The sequence below is a fragment of the Chrysochloris asiatica genome, unplaced genomic scaffold, assembly GCF_000296735.1.
Source record: "Chrysochloris asiatica unplaced genomic scaffold, ChrAsi1.0 scaffold00007, whole genome shotgun sequence".
Lineage (NCBI taxonomy): Eukaryota > Metazoa > Chordata > Mammalia > Afrosoricida > Chrysochloridae > Chrysochloris > Chrysochloris asiatica.
Window position 1 is genome coordinate 23,308,801 of NW_006408525.1, and position 25,025 is coordinate 23,333,825.

Below are 25,025 nucleotides of genomic sequence, written 5' to 3' on the forward strand. Positions count from 1 at the left end.
TCCACTTCTGAATGGAAAGCCTGGAAAGGGACTGGAAGGTGGTGAAGGGAGACAAAGAAAAACATAAACCCATTCTTTTGCTAGGATGGAAATGAAAATCTTGTTTTTTAATATTTCAAATACCAGGAAGCAAAAAAACCCACTTCCTTAGTTTTTTTTAAAGCAACATATTCAAAATGCCAGCAAAAATTCCTAACTGCAAAACCAAAAGGGGATCCAAACTCACTGACATCCCTTATTGCTGAAAGATTCTAAAACCAAAATTTAGGATGCCCTGTTTCCCATGTAAAAGGGAAAATAAGTCTGATTTATGGTAATCACAGCACATCACACCTTTAAAAAAATATATTAAAGTGTGTGAGCAGGGGAATGTTTGACACCATTTTATTAATCTTAAGTGGAAAAATATAACCGTTTTCAAGTGCCATTTTCATCATGAAGTTCTACTTAGCATATATATATATGTATGTATGTATATCTATATATCTTTTTGTTTTGTTGATTAGTTGGTTTTGAAGTGCAGCAAGAGACCAATACCTCATTGTAGTCAATCAAATAAAAAAGAACAGAAGGCCAAGCAGTTTCCAAATGGTTATTTTATCAGATTGAACATTAAATTTATCTTTGTTCGCAATCCAAAAGTTACCTGAAGTTTGCTCATGTATGTATGTGTGTGCGTGTGTGTGCGTGTGTACTTTTTTGTGTATTTTCCAAAACTCTTTGGCACAATTTTCAGGGGGCGTTCAGACTGCCACAATACAAGTTAAGGAGAGAGCTTTCCTTTTCTGCTGCCAATTCTGAGCATTTCTAACTTTTGGGTTGTGACTTTGTTGTTTCTGAAGTCTGTATTCTTTATTTGTAACAACTGTATCTTTTTTTTCTATATCCTCTAACTCCAGAGTTTTCTTTTTCTCCCCCCCCCCCACCCCACTTCTACATTCACAGTTGAACCTTATTATTAGGAAAGGCGCCTTGATGAAAATATAGGATGGGAGTTCTGACCATTCACCAGTGTTTTCCCTAAAAGATAATAATAATTAAAAGCCAACAAAAACCCCTAAAGAGCGTCTTTCCTTTTTTTTTTTTTTAACATCTCTTGTGCTGCATCAGTAGACAGAACTTCGGTTAGTTTTATGAAATGCAACATCTAACCTTTTTTCTTTTTTTTTTTTTTTTTTGGGAAAAAGAAACTGCAATGACTTGAAGTTGAGAATGTGGATACCATACCGCCTCACTCACACACACTCATTCTCAGACTGAAAAGAATCCCTCACTCTCCTTTTAGCCAGCACGTGCACAGTACTGTGTGGCAAAGGTACACTGAAGGTGGGCTTGAGACCCAGGCTCCATCTTTATCAGTAGCAAAGGCCAGGCTGCCTTTTACAACAAAGCACCACAGCTGAACCCAGTCCCTCCTCTCCCAATCCAGTCATTCCACTCAGCACTGGCCACATGATAGAAAAGCTAGTTCTAGCCTCTCCTGGGAAGAGAGAGCTTTCTTCCTTTTTTGTTTAAGCAAGTAAATCCATCATTTTTCTCTTTTCCAAGATGGCCGATGTGATGGTAGTCTACGAAGTCAGTGCTTACTTAGCTCACTAACAGCGCTGCTGTTGGTAGCTGCGGCGACTGCTGTGGCAGGATTTCAATGTGGTGTGTTTTCAAGCCTCACTCACTCATCCTCTCATTCCCAAACATTCAGCATCCGTGCACACTCCTCACTTCCGGGTTTTTCAAAAGATTGGAGATTTCCAGTGGGGGTCTCAGGTTATCATCCCAATGGTAACAGATCTAAAAACAGATGGGGAAAAAGTCAATCTGTGAGATCACAATTACCACCGAGCAGAGCCCAACACCCTTCAGGTTCCTACAATTAAACATGGACTTGACGGCACTTAACATATCAAGGTCTAAAAATAATTTGACTATCAACTATTCAAGAACAGTCTTGTCTCCTCTTCTATATGCCATCTACCTGCCATTGTTAATATCTACATTATAGGAGAACAGAAAGGAAATTATACAAGATAAAATTCAAAGCAGCCAGTTTTGCTAAGATCTGTGGAGTAAGATGACAGAGTGGGCATGAAGGGAAAAACAACCAAACTATACTGCAAAGTAGGGAGTCAGGCAACTTAGCTTATTTTCTACCGAGTCAAGTAACTTCCAAAAGCATTGCAATAAAGAAACAGTATGAGAAAGAGAAAAGGAGTGGAAAGTGAAAAGGCAGAAAAGAGAACTATGGGGAATGTCATTCATTATCAGTGATATTATTAGGATTCAGCATGATCTGAGGATCTCAATAAGGAGCTCTGGTATCATAGTGGTTACGAATCGGGCTGCTAATCTTATGGTCAGCAGTTCAAAACCACCAGTGGTTCTGCCAGAGAAAATTAAGGCGTTCGGCTCCAGTAAAGATCTACAGCCTCAGAAACCCTATGCGGGATGGCTATGAGTTGGAACTGACTTCCACAGCACGTAACCACCACCACGCTTCATCACCATGAAGATTAAATATTGGGCTCAAGGAAAAAATTGAGGTTGTTTGACTCTTCCATGGCTAAAGAACCAATATGGGGTATTCAAGCAAACCACCAGAGAAGCCTAAAGAAAACACACCTCTTCCACAAGAAAGAAGCAAGAAGCAGTAAATACAAGCTCTTACCAAGCTTGGTTCTTAAGTTTCCTCAGTTCTTTTGTTGCCCATGTAGCAAGGGTTTTTGCTTTGTTAGTCTTTGATCTCCGTCCTTCAGTTAACAGTTCATGGATCATGGGCCTAGCTTCTACTAATTTCAGTACATCTTTCCCAAATGCTGTACATAAATCCCTGTGCAATACAAACACAGAAAATAAGGTCCTGGCCCCAAACCAGTATCATCTGTTTAGTTTTCCAAATCAGTGCTAACCAACTATGGGTTTCTTAGTATTTACCTCATATTATAAGCTGAAAGCTCTAGAGGTAGATATACAAGTCTTAAAATGCCTTCTTTCAACTAACATGAGGCGGTCTACAAAGGTAGTTAATAACTTACCCAAGGTTGCACAGCTATTTCATGATAAAATCTATACTAGAACCCAGGTCTTTGAGCTCCTCAAAACCAATGTTCTTTCTTTCTTCTAATGATGCCTCAGAAACCCTCAATAGAGGATAAACAGAGGCAATTTGTTGACCAACATCAGAATATGATATGAAGATAGATCAGATACTTCTTCTATACCTCTGAGAATTTATTTCCTGAAGAGTTTAAAGGAAATTATAGAGATCTGGAAGGTCTGAAACAAGGCTAAAGCTAAGATCTATAGTGTATCACAAAATAAGACATGTTAGCTCTATATACATCATAACACTGGTCTTCAGTGCTATAGAGGTGGGTTACTGCCATTCAGGATCCTCTCAGAATTATCTACTACGTATTTTCTCATTTTCCATGAGACAGTTTACTCAGTTCTTGGAAGTAGGATATAACCTACCCTATCAGTCCAGCAGCACAAGCTACTACTCCATCTGTATGATCCTCATCTCCAGCAATGTGGTCAATGAAAGACAGAATAAATTCTACTCTGGGCTGGACCAGCATCACATCAGCTATAAAAGAAAAAAAGAAAGTTTCACAAAGTTGTCCCACATTTCGCAAAACTATATCCCTCTTCAAAACTCCTACTCAGAAACCCTATACAGGATCATTATGAGTCAGAACTGACTTGACACTTAACAACAATAACAAAACAAGTAATATGGACTTCTGATTCTGAGTCCTCTAATCCAGTCCCACTGGAGCTCAACAAGCGCTACTCCTAGCTGGCTGCAAACAGCAACTAGTATTTCTGCCCTAACCTTTTCCAACAGCCTAATCAGGTCTTACTCCTCTACAAAGCTCCAGATATGTGGGACAAAGAGGAAAGAACAGTAAATAGTTCCATACCCCCAGACATAGCTACTCTCTTCATTAGGGCATTGGCTCCTCCTTCCTCCTTCTTTAAGCCACGGGTGCTAATTTATAAATGAGGTATAGAATGAAAAGTCACAGCCCATTTGGCCAATGGACTACTAAATAAATTGGGTTGTATACTCAACGGTGTACGTTCTCTTGATCACCCTTCAATCCCTGGACGATTCCAGTATATGCTTCCAAACAGCCTTCCCTTAGCTCATTCAGATAATCCACCATGTCATAGTCTGACTGTAAGAGACAAAAAATAAAATCGCATTCACATTTGACTGTATGCTTGTCAAAAATCCTAATTAAAGTTGGACTTACAGATCAACATACCTTGTCCACCTGGGCTTGGGAGGCCTGCTGAAGAGTATTTAATACTACCTCAAGGTATTTTTTAAACTCTCCACCAATAGCAAGGGCAATGTCACCAAACACTGACAGAATCTGTGGCTTCACAGACCTATGGACATTCTCATTCTGACAAGGAAAACAAGAAAATTAATAGTACAAATTTATTGAGTCATCCATAAACACACAAAAATATTTATTTATAACATATTAATATTATTTACAACTTGTAATCATTCCATGTAAGCCTCATTTTAATTCTTAGAATATACTAGCACCAGTACTGTTATTCCCACAAAAAAAAAAAAGACTAAAGCTTGAATCCAATGACTTGCTTCATAGAATACAAGTTAAGTAGCAAACCTGGCAGTCTACACAAAAATTCATGGTATTTACCTCTGGATAGAACCGTTACATATTTACTTTTTCCTCTCTCTGTGTTTTTTTATATTACTTTAATTAGCTTTGCAACCTTACTTTAGCATCAGCCTGTGAAAGTTACTAATTCTTTTCTTGGTATGTCCACAGCCAATGTTTTGGGAACTTGCTCCCCTGACATAGATCTTAAGGTTTAACCGTCTTTCAACTGATCATGCTTTGAAAACTGCTTAACTAGATGTGCAGACACTCACCCCCAAATTTTCCAGTAGCAGCTGCATCACCTCATCACAAAAAGGTAAGATGTTGGACTGCAGGGCACGGCATAAGTCTCCCACTAAGCCCACAGCTGCCAAACAAACCTGCAAAGAATCAAGGGACTAATCTTCCAAAGAGAAGGCATTATTTTTACCTAGCTGCTGGTCTTATCACTTAATGCTATTAGTCAAAGAAGAGAACATCCAATATGGCAGGAAGAGAACTGGAAATAATCAAGGAATCACCAAGAAAGCCCAATATTCACCATGTACAGTAGAGGCAGGTAGTTAAAGAAAAAGATGCCTGGCTCTTTAGGGTACCAGCAACACAGTTCTACAGGACTACTGCCTAGGCAACCAGCCATCTTGTGCTCCTGTATCTGGAGCATCCAACATCCTGCTGTTCACAGATGACTTCCAGTTTAGTTAGTTGCTCAGGGCAACAAATAAAGCAGCTAATAATTGGGAAGAACTCCCTTGCTACAGAAACCTGATTTGTCTATGGTACAGTGACTAACAGGTATGAATAAGAATATAACTGTATTATTTCAAGAGCATATCCTACCTGATACTCAGCATAATTTTTCAGTCCAATGCCCAGGAAGGGTTTAAAAGCCTCCATGTATTTTAGGAATTCACCACCCAACACTGTAATAAAACAAACTATTAGCTAATGACAGCATCACAACTATCATGTAGGTGAGCAGATATCCTAACTCTCCCCAAAGGTATTCACTCTACTCAACAGATCCCATCATCAAGGTATTAAAACTGTCTAAGATTAAGTCAACTCTGTAACTGCTGAAGGACCTAATTCTTACATCCTAGAAATAATGCTAACTCTCTACAGAACAGGGTTTCGTTCTGGCCAATGCAACTTAGTACACTCCTCAAGGAATATCAAGGTTAATTTGAATTGGATGAGCCAGGAACACTACCATCTCTTGTCCACCCAAACCCCTCATCTGATCGTAACATCCTCTCTGGAGGACCTTGAAAACAAGGTCCCTAGACAATCACATCAAAGATTTTTCCAAACCATTGCCAGGAAATGCAGTGTGGACTTCATATTCAAACCAGCTATTCTGGAAGATAAAATGACTTCAGTGACAGACCAGTTGGACATATGCTCTGTATTCTGAAAGAGTTGGTCCTCAGGTAATGGTCTTTAGTAATACACCTTACAGGCCACCCCTTAAGAAGCAGTTTCAGATTACTTAAGTGCCCCTTAATGGGCTTTCAAAAAGCCTTCAGTCAGATATGCCTGAATTCCCCAAAGCAATTTCACATAGTCAGACATGTAATAATCAGAAAATGATTTATTTCCTTGAACTTTTTCTATTTTCATTCCACCCCACGTAGCCCACCATGTGTCAACCTGATTCCTAAGAACTGCAACCTGAACTCGGAGGAGCCAAAGTAAAAATCAAGAAAATAAAAAAGAGAGAAAGCTTTGCTTCTTCCATCCAAATCCCAATGAAGCAAGCAGACTTCAGAGAGAAGAGGCAGATGAGCATTACAGTGGTAATAGTTTTCACACCAAAACACACTGCCTATCTTAAATTCCAAACTGGCTCCCTACTTACTTCTAGCAGAGTGGCCAAGGCAGTTATACAAACTACCCCTAAATCCAATCCAATTCTGAACAGACTCATGGCCCAGTAAATTAAAGAATATGCTTTTGGTGGTCAAAAATTCTTCAAGGCATTTAAAACTGCTACAATCTAAAGGTATTCTCTGATTCAGGTCCACTGACCTTCCACCAATGTGCTAACTGCCATCAAGGCATCCTCTTGCACTACTCCAGACCCAGCTGTGCTCTGGAACATCCGTAACAAGGAAGCCATGACCACATCAGAGATCTGCAAAGCATCTTGATGCTGCACTTTCCGGAGAACATTCTGTGAAATAAACAGTTCAGGATCTGTAGGTTCCAAACCCTTCAATCAGAACACTATACCATTCTCTTCAAGTCTCTTAATTGTCTTATTTTGGAAAGGACTAAAATACTCAAGAACTCTGAGAGTGTAAATCATCTGCATCTTAAAGTCTCTTAAATATATCTTCTATTCCCCAAGTGAGAACGAGATGATCCTCCCTGGTGCAGAGCCATCTCCTCCGCAATTCACTATGTCTGACCAATAAATCCATTAGTAGTATCCATACTCCATTCTTATGGAATGACAGTTGAATTATTTCTATTTTAAAGAAGGCCATGTTATACTGAGTTCTTAGTCATAAAACAAAAAATAAAATTATCTTATTTAAAGATATTGGTCAAGAAATAATCTTGGTAAAAGTTAAGCCCAACTGCTTTCAACTCAATTCATATTTCCCAAATTTCCCTCCTCATCCTTTCATTTGTTTCAAATGCTGTTACTGGATCATTTCTGTATTTTGTCTGATGGAAAAGGAATAATCTATTAATATTTATGCTTTTAAAAGTACTACTGCCCATTTAAAAACAAACAAACAAAAAAAGATTGCTATCAAGTTGGGAAGGGAACTCACAAGAAAGATCTACTCAGGATCAGTGAATACACAAAAATTTAGCGCCTACAGGCTTCAGACAATAAGGTCTAAGATTTTCCTGTTCTCAAGTTTAAACAGGAATAGCTCAACTATTTCATGAATGAGAAGTGCAATCTTATTTTATTTTTATAAGTCTAAGAAAGTCTACTGTAAGCACTTAAAAAATAGTGGCTGTAGACAGATTCTGACTTATGGTGACCCCATGTATCCAAGAGAAGAACTGTGCTCCAAATGGTTGTCAATAGCAGATTTTTCAGAAGTACATGACCAGGCCTTTCTTTTAAGGCATCTCTGGGTAGGCTTGCACCACTAACCTTTGGGCTAGCAACCAACCACATTAACTGTTTGCAACACCCAGGGGAGTAGGCACAGCTAAACAATCAATGAATATAAATTATGTAAATTACAATAAGGCTTTCAAAAGGCAAATATTCTTTTCAAAAGATGAAGGTAGAAATCAAAGCTGTATTATTATCAGAATGAACCATAGCTGGGAATCAAACTGACTGGAGTTTAGGCTTGAACAATCTAATGAAAATGAAAGATTTAAAATGGATAATAATCCTAGAAAACCAAGAAATAAATTGGGTCTTTCTGGTGCCATAAGAAATTATTCTCCCAGTCACAGACCCAAACCTTTTGAAAACCACTTCAAGAGATCTGTGTGTACATGTCCTGGCGTGGCACTGTGGGTTAATGTGCCAGACTGCAAAGCCCTCTGAACTGCAAGGTTGGCGGTTCAAGCTCACCAGCTGCTCCTCAGAAACCCTATACAGGGTCGCTATGGGTTGGAACTGACTCGACGGCACTTCACAACAACAACATGTGTACATGAACTGGTTATTCTGAGCTATGGACTATCTCTTTCCCAGAGATACTAAGTGTTAAGGCTCCAGCTTAGAGTCTTGGTGTGGAGCTGTTGGATATGCACTGAACAGCTACCACAAGGCCTGAGGTTCAGTCTCACCAGTTGCTTCTTGAAAACCCTACACAGGGACACGATGAGTTGGAACCGAGACTCAAGCACTTAACAAAGCTCCACTATACCTGAAGAGTTGCGCAGAGTAAAGACTGAAGGTCATTGAACTGGATCCTATCAGATGTGCTCTGAATATGTGACTGTAAAAGAAGAAAAGAAAATCAACCATAGTGCTCTACGTGAAGCTTTCTAAAAGGGTTTTACATATATATAAACCTCCATTTCTGCTAAGTTTGCTGGGACTACTAAATTAATTTTATTGATACAGCATACAAAAGTAAACAAAAAGCAAATGGTGTGTATGGTATTATGTATAAATGGAAGAGCAACACAATGTCAAGTTGCCATGTTTTGTAGAAGCCTTGTCATCTAATAAAATACATACTTCAGCTTCAAAGAGAGACCACCTTGAAACCAGAGCTCTACATCAGAAGTCTTACCACCAATAGCCAAGAATGGCATAAGCCTCACCTCCATCTGAAGCACTTGCTGCAGTCGCTCCATGATGACCAAAGTTGTTTTCTGAACTGCAGGGTAGCAGTCCTTGGCACTGTTTTTCACAATTTCCATCAGAGATTCATAGGCAGCACTCCTCAGGTTGTTCTGATGTCCATCAGGCCTAGAAGCAGCCAACAGAAAAACACCTTAGAGCCTCAACTGAGGAGAAAGGCTAGAAGTTCTTAATGTGTCACTGAGAATAACCCAGAAACATGTGGCTATAAGATCTGGTTTGGAATGTGACAAGAATCAATAACTGTTCTCATTATGTTCTTCAGACCAGGTTAAAATTCAGAAAAGCCCTTTTGGAAATGCACTAAAATTACAAGGGGAAAAAAAAGACACCACAATTTGCTTCATTCATCTGTAGGAAATGTCTTTGCATACACTCCTGAATAGAGCTGTGGAGATGAACTTTAATTAAGCATGGAAGATCCTGGTGGTTTACTTTGCTCATGGCTTTTTATGTTTCACTCACATAAAATCAGAATATGATTTTGGTCAATAAAGATTATCCCCACCGCATAGTCCCTGCACTGGACTACAAGGCTAGTTTGAACCACAAGGTTGGCAGTTCAAGCTCACCAGCCGCTTCTTGGGAACCTTATACAGAGTCGCTATGGATCAGAACCAACTCGATGGCACTTAACAACAACAACATAGTCCTTTGCAGTTTAAAAGCTCCATTTGTTAACTATGTGATACCAAGTTCCTCATGCAACAATGTAAAATGGCGGTTACTAAACTGGTGTGACAATGAAACTTATAATTTTGTTGTTGGTTAGTGCTATTGAGTCAGTTACGATCCATAGCAACTCTGCATAGGTTTTCCGAGGAGCAGCTGGTGAGCTTGAACCACTGACCTTGCGATTCAAGTTGACTTTGCAGTCAAGTGCATTAACCCACAGTACCACACAAGGACTCCAAACTCATTATGAGCATTAGCATTTTTCTTACACCATAACTAAATACTGACACTGACTGTCAACATCATAAAATCAACTACTCTCTACAAGGTAACTATAAAGCAGTGATGACCAGAGACGATTTTCAGACTTAAACTGCAAACAGACTAATCCTGTATTTCATTCTATTTTTGATTAGGCTAAATATTCCCCCCACAGAAGGCAATAGGAGCTAGATGCAACTCCACCATCCAATTCTGTGAAATACCAGTTACCTATCTGTGGTCTCCAGCAGCTTCTGAACTATGAGTTCAAATGAAGAGGACAAACAATAGGTAGCTGGTTCTTCCTGATCATCAGCTACATCTGCAGCTTCATAAGCAGCTTCAGCCAGACTGGAGAAAGCCTTAAAGTCAGGAAGACTTAACATTAGTCAAGACAAGTATCCCATTCCACAGTCAACTCATGGTTTCATAAGGTATCTTAGACAGTGTTCCTTTCCAATTAACCTAAAGATAAATCGTTGCTAGTTGAATCCCCAACTTACCACCTACCCTTGTCTCCCTCTTGCCCTTCTCAGCAATGGCTATTTTTGTAGCCAGCAACTGTCTACCTTAATCCAAATATCTTGCCCCCAAGCAACTCAAGAAAATGAAATCCAAAGAGCTCCCCAACTAAGTTAGCTTGTAAGTGGTTCGGGAACCAGTCACCATGAGTCAAAAGCTCCCACTGGCTCATGGCCACATTTCAATGGAAGAAATTACAAATAAACCAATCGGAAAAAGCCTTTCAGGAAGGTGTACCCATTTCTCTCCCACATCCCCTACTACTTTCTTGCCAACAACTTAGTTAGGCTCCTTGTCTCACCAGGAAGAACATTCCTTACCCAGCACACATTTGAAGCCACTCTAGGTTCAGCACTAAGGCCCTCAATCAGACACTGCATCAGGGGAGCCAAGTAGACATCATTGATGGCAGCTTCAGGAAGCAGTTCACAAATTCTGCCCACAGTCCATGCAGTTGTATCTCGAACAACAACACTGGGGTCTTTCATTAATTCTATTAGGGTAGGCATTGCCTGGAAATAGAAACCAGAGTTATTAGCAAAGCAAAATGAAGGTTAAAATTCATGCTGCTTATTACCTCAAAAGAGTAAATTCTGATGGGTGGGTTTTAATGTAATGCATTATCAAGATACCGTCAGAGTTTTAAAAAGATGTCGTTTAAAAATAGCAAACTATAATAGTAAGCGAAGTGAAAAAGTCCTCATCAAATCCCTGGTCTGTAAAGAGTTCGGTGTGAATGCTTTCAATAGTTTATACTCAATGAATCAGACAGAATTCCTAGGATACAGCTTTGGTGGCATCTGGAGCTTCATATGCTCTGAACTCTATCATAATGGACTCTTCTGTCAGGCATAATAGAAAAACAAATACAACATTCTCATAGGGGATTTTTACTACATAAATGTTATATTCAAAGAGTGGAATAGTGTTATCATTAAAAAATAGAAAGAAAGAAAAAAAAAGCTTATATTGCTAAGGAAGAAAAAACAAAAACTGTTAGGACTATTTGCACACAGTATCTCCATTCTGTTGCATACAGCAAAAAGCTGAAAGAATAAATACCAAGAGTTAAAAGGGTTATCCCTGAGTAATGAGATTAAGTGACTATTTTTTTTGGCCTTTTCTGCCTGCATTTTTCAAGTTCCTAGGTCTAATGACTTATAACTATCCAGAAATAACCTTTGTGAATGATTATTTACAAACGATTTTTAAAAGGCACACTGTTAAGCAAAAAGTTAAGTAAGCAATAGCCAGCCCGACTTTCCATTCTGAAAACTCCCTTGACTTCACCTGTATAACTAGTGGTTTGAGCTGACTGGGCTCTGGTCCCTCCAAGATACAGCCGAAAGCCATCACTGCCGCATCCCGGTACCGCCAATCAGGGTTCTTAATGTGTTCTTTAATAAAGGGGAGGACATGCGGGACGATGTCATCTTCACAGCAGGTGGCCAGAAGCATGAGACACACTCCTGCTGCTTTGCAGGGGTTCCAGTCATCATCATCATCATTTTCGTCCTGGTGCAAAAATGTGGTACTAATTAAGTTTTTGTTCAACAACCTATTTCACCTCAGAAAGTTGTCCTCTGACTACTCCCAAATGTCTTTAGTACGCTGTTTTGGAGAAATGAAAAAATTTACAAAGAAAAAAAAAGATTCCACTCAGACTTCCCTTAAATTATAATTCAAGTGTATCATCAACCTTTAAGGTCATTCAACCTTAGAATGTCTGCCTGGGCTGTTTCAAAAAACCGAAAAAACATATTAAAGTGAAGACGGTAAAGTCAAACATAAATATAGCAACTGAAAACATGATGGAAGAGACAGACATTTCAGCGATCGCTCAATCCATTTCAAATACATCCCTAGTTATTTTGAGATGGCTATATTGAAAGAGCCATGTACAAATTAATACTCCTGCGTACAAAGACATTTCAGTGCTCAAAGTCATCAACAGTGTTTCCTCAGAGGACTGGCTCTTTGGAAATATTTCCATCATACCACAAAAGGTGTGAGGTAGCAAAAAGATCCTTTTCATTGTTAAGCAAAACCAAAAACACCAAACCAAGAAAAACTGTTATATAAGATGAAGAAAACAACTGCAACCAAAATAACTTGTATCCAACCATAATATTTCAAATGTATAAATATATACACATATATACATATATACACATATATATATGTTATGAACATATAAAAATAGGATAAATATTTGTTTCCCTAACCTTTCTTCACTGAACTTTATACTACGTGCGTGTTTGAAACACAATGCACTGAGGAAATCAGAGCAGTGCGTGTGGCTCATTCCTAATCAAGATATATCTGGAATGTTCAGATTCAATTTTCCTTCACAAAGAAATCAAGAGTCTAAGCTGTCCCTGAGCCATCTATAACAGAATACCAAATAGTTTTCTTGATGTGGTATCAAGTGTTTTCACTAAAACTGTTCAGCCCTTGTAAAGTTTTATAGCCTTCCTAGCTATAAACTCACCTGTTTAGTTAGTGTCTGAGTGAGGATTGGAACCAGGTACTGCAGTGCTCCCTTAGCATAAAACTTGCTGGTGTGCTCAGGGGGCCGTCCTTGTTCTGCTGCCTAAAGAAAAACACAGCAAACTGGACAACAGCAAATATACAACAGAAGATATGCTATGAAAATAAAGACATACCACTGGAGCTGGCAAGGGGATCCACAGCAGACATGAAAAAACAACATTCACTGTGATCTTTGGAGGTGCTCATTTTTGGTCTACTTTCATAAGACTATTTTACATCTAAATCTACCTTATGGACCAAGGCAATTTTAAGAATTACATTATTTTCTCACAAGATTTGAAATACATACTAGCAAGCTGTCATCTAAATAATCACTGGTTCAAGAGAAACACCAAATTTACTTGTGTTTCTGAAGTGCATAAAGACTTGAAAACAAAACTTGGGTCCAAAGACTTCAAGTACAGAACCAATCCCTTTCCTCTTTATCTGATTCTTTCAGGAGAGTTAATAAATAAAATAGCAGTTGTTGTTGTTGTTTAATTGCCCTCGAGTCGGTTCTGGCCCATAGTGACCCATAGGGCTTCCAAGAAACAGCTGGTGAGCTTGAATCGCCGAGCTTGCAGTTCAAACTGCTTTGCAATCTGGCTTATTAATCCACAGTGCCACACTATACACCCTAAATTTGCACTGTATCTTCACACAGGAAATAATTCTGCATCTGGTGTCACCGCCTTAAACTGATAGCCTGCTGCCCCCTAGTGTTCACACGAATAAAATCAGTATTTACAAGAAGCCATCCTCCTGGTGTGACGTTGTAGAAGAACTGGACTGCTAACTGCAAGGTCCATGGTTCAAAACCATCAGCCGCTCCTCAGAAACCCTATACTGGGTAAGCAATCAGTCAGAACCAACTTGATGGCGCTTAACAACAACAACAAGACAGACTCAAACCATGGTAAAGCTGGACAATAAGGACGATCAGAGAAAAAAAAGTATTAAATACACTTGAATTATGGTATTGGTAAAGAATACTGAAGTACCATGGGCTGCCTGAAAAAAACAATAAATCTGTCTTGGAAGTAGTACAGCCAGAATGCTCCTTAGAAGCAGAGATGGCAAGATGTCTCATGCATTTTTTTTTAAAAATAAAGACCCTCAATGACACAGAGTGACACAGTGGCTGTATCAGTAGCCTCAAACAACAATTATGAGGATGGGGCAGGCAGTGTTTTGTTCTGTTATACACAGAATCAGAACCAATTCTACGACATCTATAACAGCTGATCAGCAAAAACATATGGGATGCTTTATTATTTATTAATCAAAATTCCCTAAGAGGGGTTTTGGCTGGCAGAAATGTCTGTAAATGGAGACATTCTCAAAGCCCCGTCAGAATGAAAGCTTTCCCAACAACAGAAACATTCACAAAGGAGATGAGTCCCATCCCTGAGCCCACTAAGCATTAAGGCTCTCCCCAATACCCGTCCTTTTCTCCCAGGCTCACCTCTGAAGCCTCAATGGCCAAATCCATTTCCTCATCACAGACATTGGACCAGAATTCAATTCCTTGTAGTGCCACCTCATCAATGTCACTTTTCATTGCTTCAATTGTGATCTTAAAGAGAAAAGATATGACACCCCAGGCCCAAATAAATACTCGTTCAAGTTAGAGGCCCTCTTTAACCATAGATATCCAACTTCCAAATTGCAGACTTATGAAAGCTAGGTCTGAAATGAAAGGCAGAAATAGGAAACAGAATTTTAAAAAACATTATTTAATAGCACAAGTTTTCTTGGCATGTCACTGATGAGCTTAAAAGTAACATTCAGACACAAGGGAATTTCCTCTATTTCCTAATATCCAGTCCAAAAAAAATTAATAAAAAATCACAGAATCAACAAAACAGCAATTAAGAATGATAGATTTTGCAATTAACTACATACTCAAGTCATATAAAATATAAATACTTACAGCAAAAAGAGCAGGACCCATATATGTCTCCATGTATTGATAATACAAGGACATTATCTTCACCAGATTCTGTAAAGCAGCCACTCGTACCTTTTATAAATAATTAATTCAAAAGTTAACTGAAAGTTAATAACAAAAATGGATGGTTACCTAAAGTCAACTGAGGCACACATAGGTTATATGTTATTTCCCTAGAAATTATCTTCAACTTTTTCTCTCTCCTCCTTTTCTATGTAATTATCCCCCTTCCCCTTTGTTTTGCTTTCAAGTGCCCAGAGTCAATGGCACAGCTTAAGATGTTACTCTCATCTCACAGGCTTAAAGGGCAAGGTTTAGTCTACAACACCACCAAAGTCTTTTCAATTGCTACAACTTATTGCAATTAAGTAGCAAAATTCATCAGAAAACATTTCTCCTCCAAATCTTTTTTAAGAGGAACAAAACTTTGCATTATGGCTACTTTGCAGCAAGTATTGATTTTTATTCTTCTTGAATATGTGGGAGGAAAACTTAATATTAAATTAATATCCTTTTTCTGAAGACAACTGATTCCTACTATTTCTAACTACTTCTTAGAGCTGGCATTTCCTAGAAAAGATTAGGATTTTTCATATGACTTGGTACTTACCCTTGTATCTGGACACTGCGTGGCTTCACAAACCACCTGCATAATAAAGTGCCTCTCAGACTGCAGGAAGAATAAATACATACAGAGAATTAGGGGAGTATCAACTATCCATATGAAGACTGCTACACTCTCGACACAGAGAATCTCTCTCGCCCTTGGGTCCCACACAACCCTACCTGGAACAAACCACCAAGTTGCTTTTCCTAAAAACAACAATGGCATTAAAAAAGGATTTACTCCCAACAATCTACTATATGAGGAGTGCTGGTGTGGCGCTGTGGGTTAATGCGCCAGACTGCAAAGCCGTTTGTTTGAACTGAAAGGTCGGCGGTTCAAGCTCACCAGCTTCTCCTCAGAAATCCTATACAGGGTCGCTATGGGTCAGAATCAACTCAACAGCACTTAACAACAATCTGCTGTGTGACCTGCCCTCTAAAGAGGTCCCTAATCTTTTAATCTCCAAAATGACCTCCATCAACAAGACTTCAGGAGGAAAGAGACAGGAAAATGTAGGCCAAAAGGTTTAATAAAATTGTTCAAACAACAAAATACCCAACGTGTACAGGGTATCTAAAATGTAAAAGAATGCAAAAACCTGGCTGTATTTCAGAAACGAATTCTGTTCAATGAGAGACGCCAAACCATATCAAATGTGGTGAGTACAGGAAAGCCCAGAATCTCATGCTTTTAGCAAAACTTTTATTAAGAGCACCTTCCTAAAGAGATATAAAACAGGCTAAATTCTGTATTTTTTAAATCCAAAGCACAACCATACTCTGAAGTACAAAAGGAAAATTCCTAAGCTTTTTAAATCACTTTATGCCCAAGAGCCTGAGGAGAAATGGCAAGCACCTACTTTCATGGCCATGTCTCCAGTAATACAAATCCCCTATTAGAATGGAATTGAATGTTTTTAAATAGGACAATACTTTCTTTTAATTTCAAATAAAAGGAAAAAAATAATCCACATCAATCCTTTGTTTCCTACTCTCTGAACTTTTTTGTCAAAAGAAACATACCTCTTTGTCAAAGTTTGCTTTGGTGAACTCCAATGAGTTTAGGAGTGCATTTGTAGCTGCCAGCTTCACATTATTACTAGGCTCTTCTTTTCTCATTCCCTGGATTATGGCAGTCAGAATTTCATTGGATTTATCCTGTAGCTGCTCTGGGTCCTGGAATAAGCAGAAAAGTATGGTGATATAATTTATCATCAGACCTTTGAAAGATGTAATCTTGAGGGAGTAATCTAACTTCTTCCGATTTTCTGACACATTTCCACTTAGGGACAGATGCATTCCTCAGCTTATTCTGCTTCACAAATAGAGCATTGTTAACAAACTGACAGTCTGTGGCCACTCTGCGTTGAGCAAGTTTATTAGCATCATTTTTCCAACAGATGAACTCACTTTGTGTGTGTGTCACATTTTGGTCATTCTCACAATAATTCAAACTTTTTAAAGCCACTGCACACTTAATAAACTACAGCATAACATAAACATAACTTATATGCACTGGGAAACCAAAAAATTTGGCATGACTTCCTTTATTGTGATAATCCCTTATTGCAGTGCTTAAGAGTAAAGATGTCAGTTTGAGGACTAAGATGCACCTGATCCAAGCCATGGCATTTTCAATAAACTCATATGCATATGAAAGCTGGGCATAAATATCACAAAAAGACAAATATTGCATGAGACCACTGTTGTAAAAAGTTAAGGTTTTCTGGATAAAAGAAACATTCTATGACAGTTACCAGGAGTGGGAGGAAAGGGAGAATTACTCACTGACTACAGGGTAGACACATGTTAACTTGGGTAATAGGAAAAGCAAAATACAAAGGGAGTGTGGCAGAGGAAAAAAGACAGTGAAGACACAGGAAGGAATGAGTTAAAGTGAATAAAAGGTAAATATTGTAAACTGTTCTATTCTGGAACACATAATCGTGTTCCTGAGGAACCTGTACTTAGACCAAGAGGCAGTCATTTGAACAGAACAAGGGAACAACGAATGGTTTAAAATCAGGAAAGGTGTGCGTGAGGGTTGTATTCTTTCACCATACTTATTCAATTCGTATGCTGAGCAAATAATTCGAGAAGCTGGATTACATGAAGAACATGGCACCAGATTGGAGACTCATTAATAATCTGTGCTATGCAGATGATACAACCTTGCTTGCTGAAGGTGAAGATCAAAGACCACTGCCTTCAGTATGGTTGTACCTCAGCGTAAAAAAAAACAAAACCCCTCACCACTGGACCAATAAATAACATCAAGATTAAAGCGTTAAAGAGCAAATATGTCAAAGTTGGACAATGAAGAAAGAAGACCATAGAAGGAATGATGCATTTGAGTTATGGTGTTGGAAGAGAATATTAAAATTACCATGGAATGCTGGAAGGACAAATTAAAAAAATCTGTATTAGAAGAAGCACAGCCAAAAAGTCAGGATGGCCAGACTTCATCTCTTATACGTCAAAACATAGTATCAGGAGGGACCAGTCCCTGGAGAAGAACACCATGCTTAGTAAAGTGGAGGGTCAGTGAAAAAGAGGAAGACCCTTAGCTAGATGGACTGGCACAGTAGCAGCAGCAATGGGCTCACTGCAACCTGTGAGGTTGATACAGGACCAGGCAATGTTTCATTCTGTTGTGCAAGAAGTCGCAATGAATTGGTTCCAACTCAATGGCACCAAATGATAAAAAGCAATCCTAATACTAAGTACGTCATGAGAGGGAACCAGAGGTATAGGAGTTCGGTACACATCAGACAGATACTTACTATATCTTGGCAAATGTAACCAATAGCTTCCAATGTCGACTCTTTCATGTGCTCCGTGCTGTTGGGGTTTGTGACATTGGTCACCAGCTGAGGAATGAGTTCTGGCCACTGGTTCACTGGGATCTCTGCACAAGCAATACCAGCCACACACTGAGAGGCAGAACTAGGCCGGTAGGTTTCTGTGCCCAAAGTCTGCAAAACCTGACCAAAAAAAAAAAAAAACGACAAAGACAAAATATATACATTTCTACCACTGTTTGAATATATTTTGCCTACTACCCCACATAGGAAGTAGCTCTGATAGCATAGTGGTTATGAGTTGGGCTGCTAGGTTCAAGGTCAGCAGTTCAAAACTACCAGCTATTCTGTGGGAGAAAGATACGGCTTTATAGCCTCAGAAACAAGATGCAGGATTGCTGAGTCGGAATCAACTCCATGGCACATAACCAACCACCCACTAAGGTCCTGGTGTGGCGCTGTAGGATAAGCACTGGAATGATAACCACAAGGTCAGTGGTTCAAACCCACCAAGCCGCTCCTCGAAAACACTAAACCAACACATCAACTTCACTTAAATTCTTAGCAAATGAGATTTTTTAAAGTAAAAAAGGCATATGCAGTATATAGTCAGTCATAGAAAAGAGCCAGCCTCAGCATGACCACCATCCACACTGCCTTAAAAAGAAAATCAACCATTCTTGCTTCCAAATAAAATTCTCAAAGCCTCTCACTTCAACCCAAGGCAGGAAATTAACAGTATAGGGAGGTAGTATTAAAAGGCAGTGGGAGGTTGGTGGCAAAATTCAACTTCCAGTCTTTCTTGGTGATTTTAAGGGAAGGATGGCCAAAGTCTTAAGCCGCGTTTTGTGGCCAGAAATCAGGGACTCTATAGAATGAAGCCAACCATAGAGGTTGAGTTGGGGTGCTACTCTCAGGGCCAGCAGTTTGAAACTACCACCGGTTCCACAGGAGAAACATGAGATTTTAAACTCCCGTAAATTTTACAGCCTTAGAAACCCAATACAGGGTCACTGTAAGTAGGAACTGATTTTACAGCACATAACCACCACCACCATGTGGCCTTCAGGTGGGTCTAATACATAAAAAGGCTTCGATCAAGTAACAACATCACTAAATGCAGAAACAAAGTTACTGATGTTACCAACACCCAAGAATTATTCCTTAATTTAAAATCTTAAAGGATTAGTTCTGTTTGCCCAAGTACCCAATAACTGTTCTCCCTTCTATCAACAGATAATCTGAACTAGTTAGATATGCTAATTAAAAGTAGAATGTCTTGTTATTAAACGTGTCTAATTTGAAATGGCAACTCTACACCCCTATAAGCATTTACATAAAGGGTAAAGGCACGGGTACGAATACGGATGAAGCCACAATTGACTCAGGGTTAATCATTACCATTAGTGAATTCAGTCAATGAACTCATGAAGAATCATCAGTCCACTCAAAAGGCAAGCAGTTAACTGTGGCATAGACACAGGACAAAGAGTAGCTGCCAAATATTCAGGTCAGCTCTGTTGGCCAGGCCAGGTCATTTAGTATCCAGTTTTCCAACTAGTAGCTAATAGGTATCTTAACTAGTAGCTAATAGTTACCTTACCGTCTTTCCCCTTTACATAGTATGTCATCATCCCTGCCCACCCACCACCAGCTTGGCTCAACAACAAACCGCTATGACTGATTCAAAATGAAGATTATGATTCTAGGACTAGCAAAACTAGAAGAAGAATTTTAACAAAAACTATATGTCAAAAACATGATGTGAAATGTCTAAAGTGGCAATGGCCGAACACATTTTAATCCAGGTTTAACTAATAGTCTCTCTCAGGCCAGGGCATCTTTACACTCAAATCCTATTCTATATTTACCTTTCTGCCTTTAAAGTGATTCTCAAAGACACTTAGTGTTAAAGGAAAACAAAGGCCAAGATAACTGAAGTTTTTCATGTACAAAGATTCAATCATGCTTATATAAAGTTTGATTGAAGTTTAAACAATTTTGGTGTTAAGAATGATGTGTCAAAAAGAAAATGGAGCCAATTACTGTTTCCATTTTGTCTTATATTATTACGTAATTTGAGGGGAAATGAAAAATCAAATGGGCATCCATCATGATGATGGAATAAATTTCATTTATATCAAATTGCTGAGAGGAAGGGGTAGTAATGCTATTACATACGCAGTCCCTATGTGGAAAGAAATGGCCATACATATTCCGAGGAAGACAGGAAATAAGCAAAACTAGAGCCGGCAGGAGGTACCTAACTAGACAGAAGTCATTACCTTAAGGGTTACAAATTTACCTAATGCTGACACTTAGAATTAGGAAATGTCAAGTACAGTGCATAACCTTGACCTGCACATATACACCCATAATAATCCCCTGTTGGCCTCCCCTCAAATACCATAGACCAACAGATGTTAAATTTAATCCCCTACCCTTTATACCTATTCCCTGTAATGTATTGTTGCTAAGTGCCACCAAGTTAACGACCTTGCATAGGGCTTCTGAGGCTTTTACATTTTTGCAGGAGCAGACAGCCTCATCTTTCTCCCTTGGAGTGGAGGGCAGGCTTGAACTGCAGATCTTGTGGTAGCAGTCCAGTACTTATCATAGGACTGCTCCCTATTCCTACAGTACAGGTCAGTATATTATCTCACCTGTTTTTTAACCTTTCCATATATGGACTTCTTATTCTTAGCATCACCTAGGATTATGCATTTGGAGTTCAATGTGAGTTAATGCACTGGATTGCAAGGTCAGTTTGAACCACAAAGTCAGCGGTTCAAGCTCACCAGACACTCCTCGGACATCCTATAAAGGGTCGTTATAGGATCATCAACTCATTGGCACTTAACAACTACAATTGTAGAAAGTCTCAAGAACAAGCTATAAAGAAACAAACATTTAGTTTTCTGCAAATATTGGGAAACTCATATCTCACTCTTCTTTTTGTCTTGAATAAGTCAGGTGTTTCTAAGAAAGTTTTTCATAATTTGCTAAGTAAATCAAAACACCATTAAAATGCCACAATCCTATTTTGCGAACTCTTTGGCCTTTCAAAGGCCTTAATGATCATTTAATTTCCCTGTGGCTCTACATAGTACTATGCATGAACCACCAAAGGAAAGAAAATTATCCATAGCAGAAGTTCACTGAGCGTTAGAAACTGAACGGTGGAAGAATCATTTGGGAAAACCATTTTCAAAATATTCCTGGGTCTCACTCTAAAACCTACCAAATCAGAAGCTCTGGAAGGAGCTTGGATCTGCAATATTAACAACAAATTATCTAAGTGATTCTGATCTACAGTTTGGGAACAACCAATTTTTATCTCTAATTCACCAAAAAGTTTCTATTGTTGTGTGCCGCTGAGTCAGGTCTGACTCATAGCAACCCTATATGAGTTATCAAATGTGTCAAGAATGGCTCATGGACTTGAACTGCTGACCCTGCAGTCAGCAGTCTGGTGCTTGCATAGTACAATGTTAACACCAGGGCTCAGATGACAAAAATACAAACAAACAAAAAAAACGACATATATTTCTTGTTCCCAAAGCAATATAACCAAAAAAGAGTCTCTACAAACTCTTTTAATTATCAATTCTGGTAGCTAATCAAAGATCCCCAAAGGAATGCAATCCACATTAGTTATCTTTTAAAAACTCCAGTTCATTAATGGAAATGGAACAAGCTGAAAGGAGAAAGGTTTAATCATATACAGTTTCTTGAAGTGAAGTCTACATCTCAGAAACCCATCCCGCCAACTCAATTCCATGCAAATGACAAAAAACCCAAACATGTTTCTTATTCCTAGGCAATAGGACCAGAGAGGAAAGTTACTTACATAATTCTTGACTTCCTGTCGAGCATTAGCATCAATAGCAAGCCATCTCTGCTGATATTGTGCCTTGATGTCTGGATCCTTTGATGTCAAAGAGTTCTTGATTTGTAGACCAGCTGCAACTCTAGCAACTTGACTGTTTCCTGGATTTGCCAGCACTCTGGACAGTTCCACAAGGAAAGTGGGCTGTTAAGAGAGGTACATGGGAATGAAAAAACATCCCTTGAGAAATTCACCAACTGAGGCTAGGTTATAAGCACTAAGTCAATGAGAAAAATCTAATTTTATTTTAGGACAAAAATCATAGATGTCCCAGAAATTCCCATCCTCATTCATCTTACCATGAAGTTTTAAACATAATTTATAAGTTGCAGATTTTCTTATCAAAAACTATCTTAATTCCAAATTGTTACATGAAATCTCCAGATTAAAGCAAATTTAGCAATGTGGTATATACTAAAATGTCCCAAACACCAACAACAGTGGGTAGCATTCAATAAATATTTATTGAATGAATGAGTAAATTATGGCAGGGTAGAAAGCAAAACTGTTTTCTTTAAAAACAAACAGAACAAATCTTAGTCTGAAAACATGATACTGAGGGTAACTTTTGAACTTACAGAAAGTAAGCAATCTTGAAAGAAAAAAAATACTTTTTAAAAAAGGAGACCAATGGAAAAAACAGATTTAAAATGAAGTATGATATTTAGAAAGTTAAAATGAAAAGATAAGAAAGGGCAAGACAAGTTGTTCCCAAGAAACTGGTTTTGTTATTTTGTACTCATACTTGTTAAGTGCTGTTGAGTCGATTCAGACCCACAGCGAACCTGTACAGGGTTTCCAAGGCTGTAAATCTTTACCGGAGCAGAAAGCCTCATCTTTCTCCCACAGAATAGCTGACCTTAAGGTTCGCAGCCTGATTCGTAACCACTGCGCTACCAGAGCTAGCCACCAGTTAACACACTCAACAAATCTCAACTTTTGGGCAAGGCTGTACACTGAACATAAGACAGTGAGCTCTGAACAGTACACTCAATCTTATATCATGTACAGGTTTCAAAAGCTACTCCCTCTTTGTTTAAAGATCCTCACACACACATACTTCCTTCTCCAAAAAAGCAGCTGTCCAAATGGAAAAGTGTACAGAAAAAGTCAAAAGCATATAGTTTAATACCACTAACAAGTACTGATAAGTACCTTCAATTCTAAAAGCCTAAGTAAGTTTATACCAATAAATATGGTTTCAGAATACAAGGCCTCTTGCAAATTAGCAGAAACAGGAATATGCATAACATAGATATGTTATTAGTCTACTGGGAAAAATCTTTCCCAGGCAAAAATAAGGGTAAAAAAGACAGTACAAGCTGTCACTTTTAAGATCAACAAGGAAAAAAATCATCCAAAGGCAATCTAGATACAGTAAACCCTGTCTCTTACATTTATTTTGCCTAGATATTTCAAAGGAATACATTTTGTTATAGTGATGTCTACACGTTACCTCTCAAAAGATGTCAAGTACCAACCACCCTTCCCACAACAGGAGAGGACAAACCGAGTGATGGAACTGGCACATGGGTTGTGGAATCCCAAATTTTATTCAGTCCACCAGTCTTTAGATGCCTATGGACTGATTTTCACTGCTTTTTAAATTTGAGAACATGTCAAACGAATAACTTTCCTCTGTGATTTCATCAGGAAATAGGCCAGATCTCAAGGATGAGCTCCAGCCTGTCGGCTGAGTGCAAATCCCCGTTATCAAGTCTCTGCTTAGCTTAGCGTGGTTTTAAAAAAAAAAAAAAAGACCCCAGGTTAGGAAGAGCCGGGAGAAATATTCATCGGATGGGTTAAGAGGCATTCGGGTGCCAGCTCTAGCCATAAGCAGACACCAAGGAAGGTAGAAAAGGGCTGAGCTCTAAGAAATAAGTAGACAGAGGCACGAAGGCCATAGCACATGCAGGAGAAACTAGTCCGGGTCAGAACCGGGCTAGCAGCTAGGTTCGGAGCTTCCACATGGCCCCCTAGGCCCGGCTCCCCCACCCCCACTCTTGCTGAACACGCAGTGCCGTGCAACCTAACTTCCCTTTCCTCCCTCTTTCTCCCTCCCGCCGCACCGCCGCCCTCAGGCCGCGCGGCGATTGGGCGGCAGTCCCCCCGGCGCGGCGCGCCATTGGCCAGCCGCCGGGGCCCGGGGCGGGACACACCCACCGGCTTCTCGATGGCGGGGTTAGGTTGGACCAGGCTGGGGGGGGAGGGGGACGGGCTGGGGCGGGGTGGGTTCCCAAGGCCTGGGCCTCCCGGAGGGCGGGAAGGCCCCGGACGCAGGGCATGGGTAGACGGCGGGATGGGGGACAGTGGGGTGGCACGCACCAGATTCTCTACGGCCGCACGCTCCAGGAACTTCTGCGCCGCTTCCAGTTCCAGCCGATCTAGGGAGTGGGAAAGTAGGCAAGGGGACAGGGTCAGAGGGGCCAGGGCCACCCCTCCCCCCAACTCCAATCACCTCAGCCCGACCCCCGGCCCTCGCGTCCTACCGGGAGACACGGTCTTCTCGAGAATAGTGATCAGCTCCATGGCGGAGATGGTGGCCGCGACTCCTTCTAAGACGACGGTCCGGCCTCTCGTTCGGCGACTCTAACTGGGGCTGGGGGTTGGGGGTCGGGTGGGAAGGGAGGGTGGGGTGGGGGGCGGGGGTCACCACAAGCCCATTCACCGGCTCCCTTTTGCTAGTCGCTCTGACCCCCTTCCTTCCTTCCTCCCTCCCTCCTAATTTGCTGCTGGCTGCGGCGGCAGCTGCTCCTCTAGCGGTGGGGGAGGGACCCCGGGGCCAGCTCAGAGCGCGGCTGGTGCTCTGGTGGCGGAGGGAGAAAGAAGGAAGGAAGGCAGTAAGTGA

The 25,025-nt window shown here is 39.9% G+C and overlaps 1 protein-coding gene across 1 annotated transcript; it reads right to left on the minus strand.

The window, feature by feature from the left end:
- Nucleotides 1-1,517: 1,517 nt before the first annotated feature.
- KPNB1 (karyopherin (importin) beta 1) lies at nucleotides 1,518-25,025 on the minus strand. The gene is made up of 22 exons (XM_006832525.1): nucleotides 24,667-25,025; nucleotides 24,503-24,561; nucleotides 22,139-22,321; nucleotides 18,271-18,471; nucleotides 16,511-16,663; nucleotides 15,492-15,551; nucleotides 14,864-14,953; nucleotides 14,396-14,506; nucleotides 12,890-12,991; nucleotides 11,689-11,913; nucleotides 10,719-10,910; nucleotides 10,108-10,238; nucleotides 8,901-9,048; nucleotides 8,498-8,569; nucleotides 6,675-6,819; nucleotides 5,484-5,566; nucleotides 4,916-5,023; nucleotides 4,269-4,412; nucleotides 4,073-4,178; nucleotides 3,469-3,583; nucleotides 2,663-2,824; nucleotides 1,518-1,788 (listed from the first exon to the last, which is right to left on the minus strand). Coding segments are annotated over exons 1-22 (2,631 nt in total). The 5' UTR covers nucleotides 24,707-25,025; the 3' UTR covers nucleotides 1,518-1,787.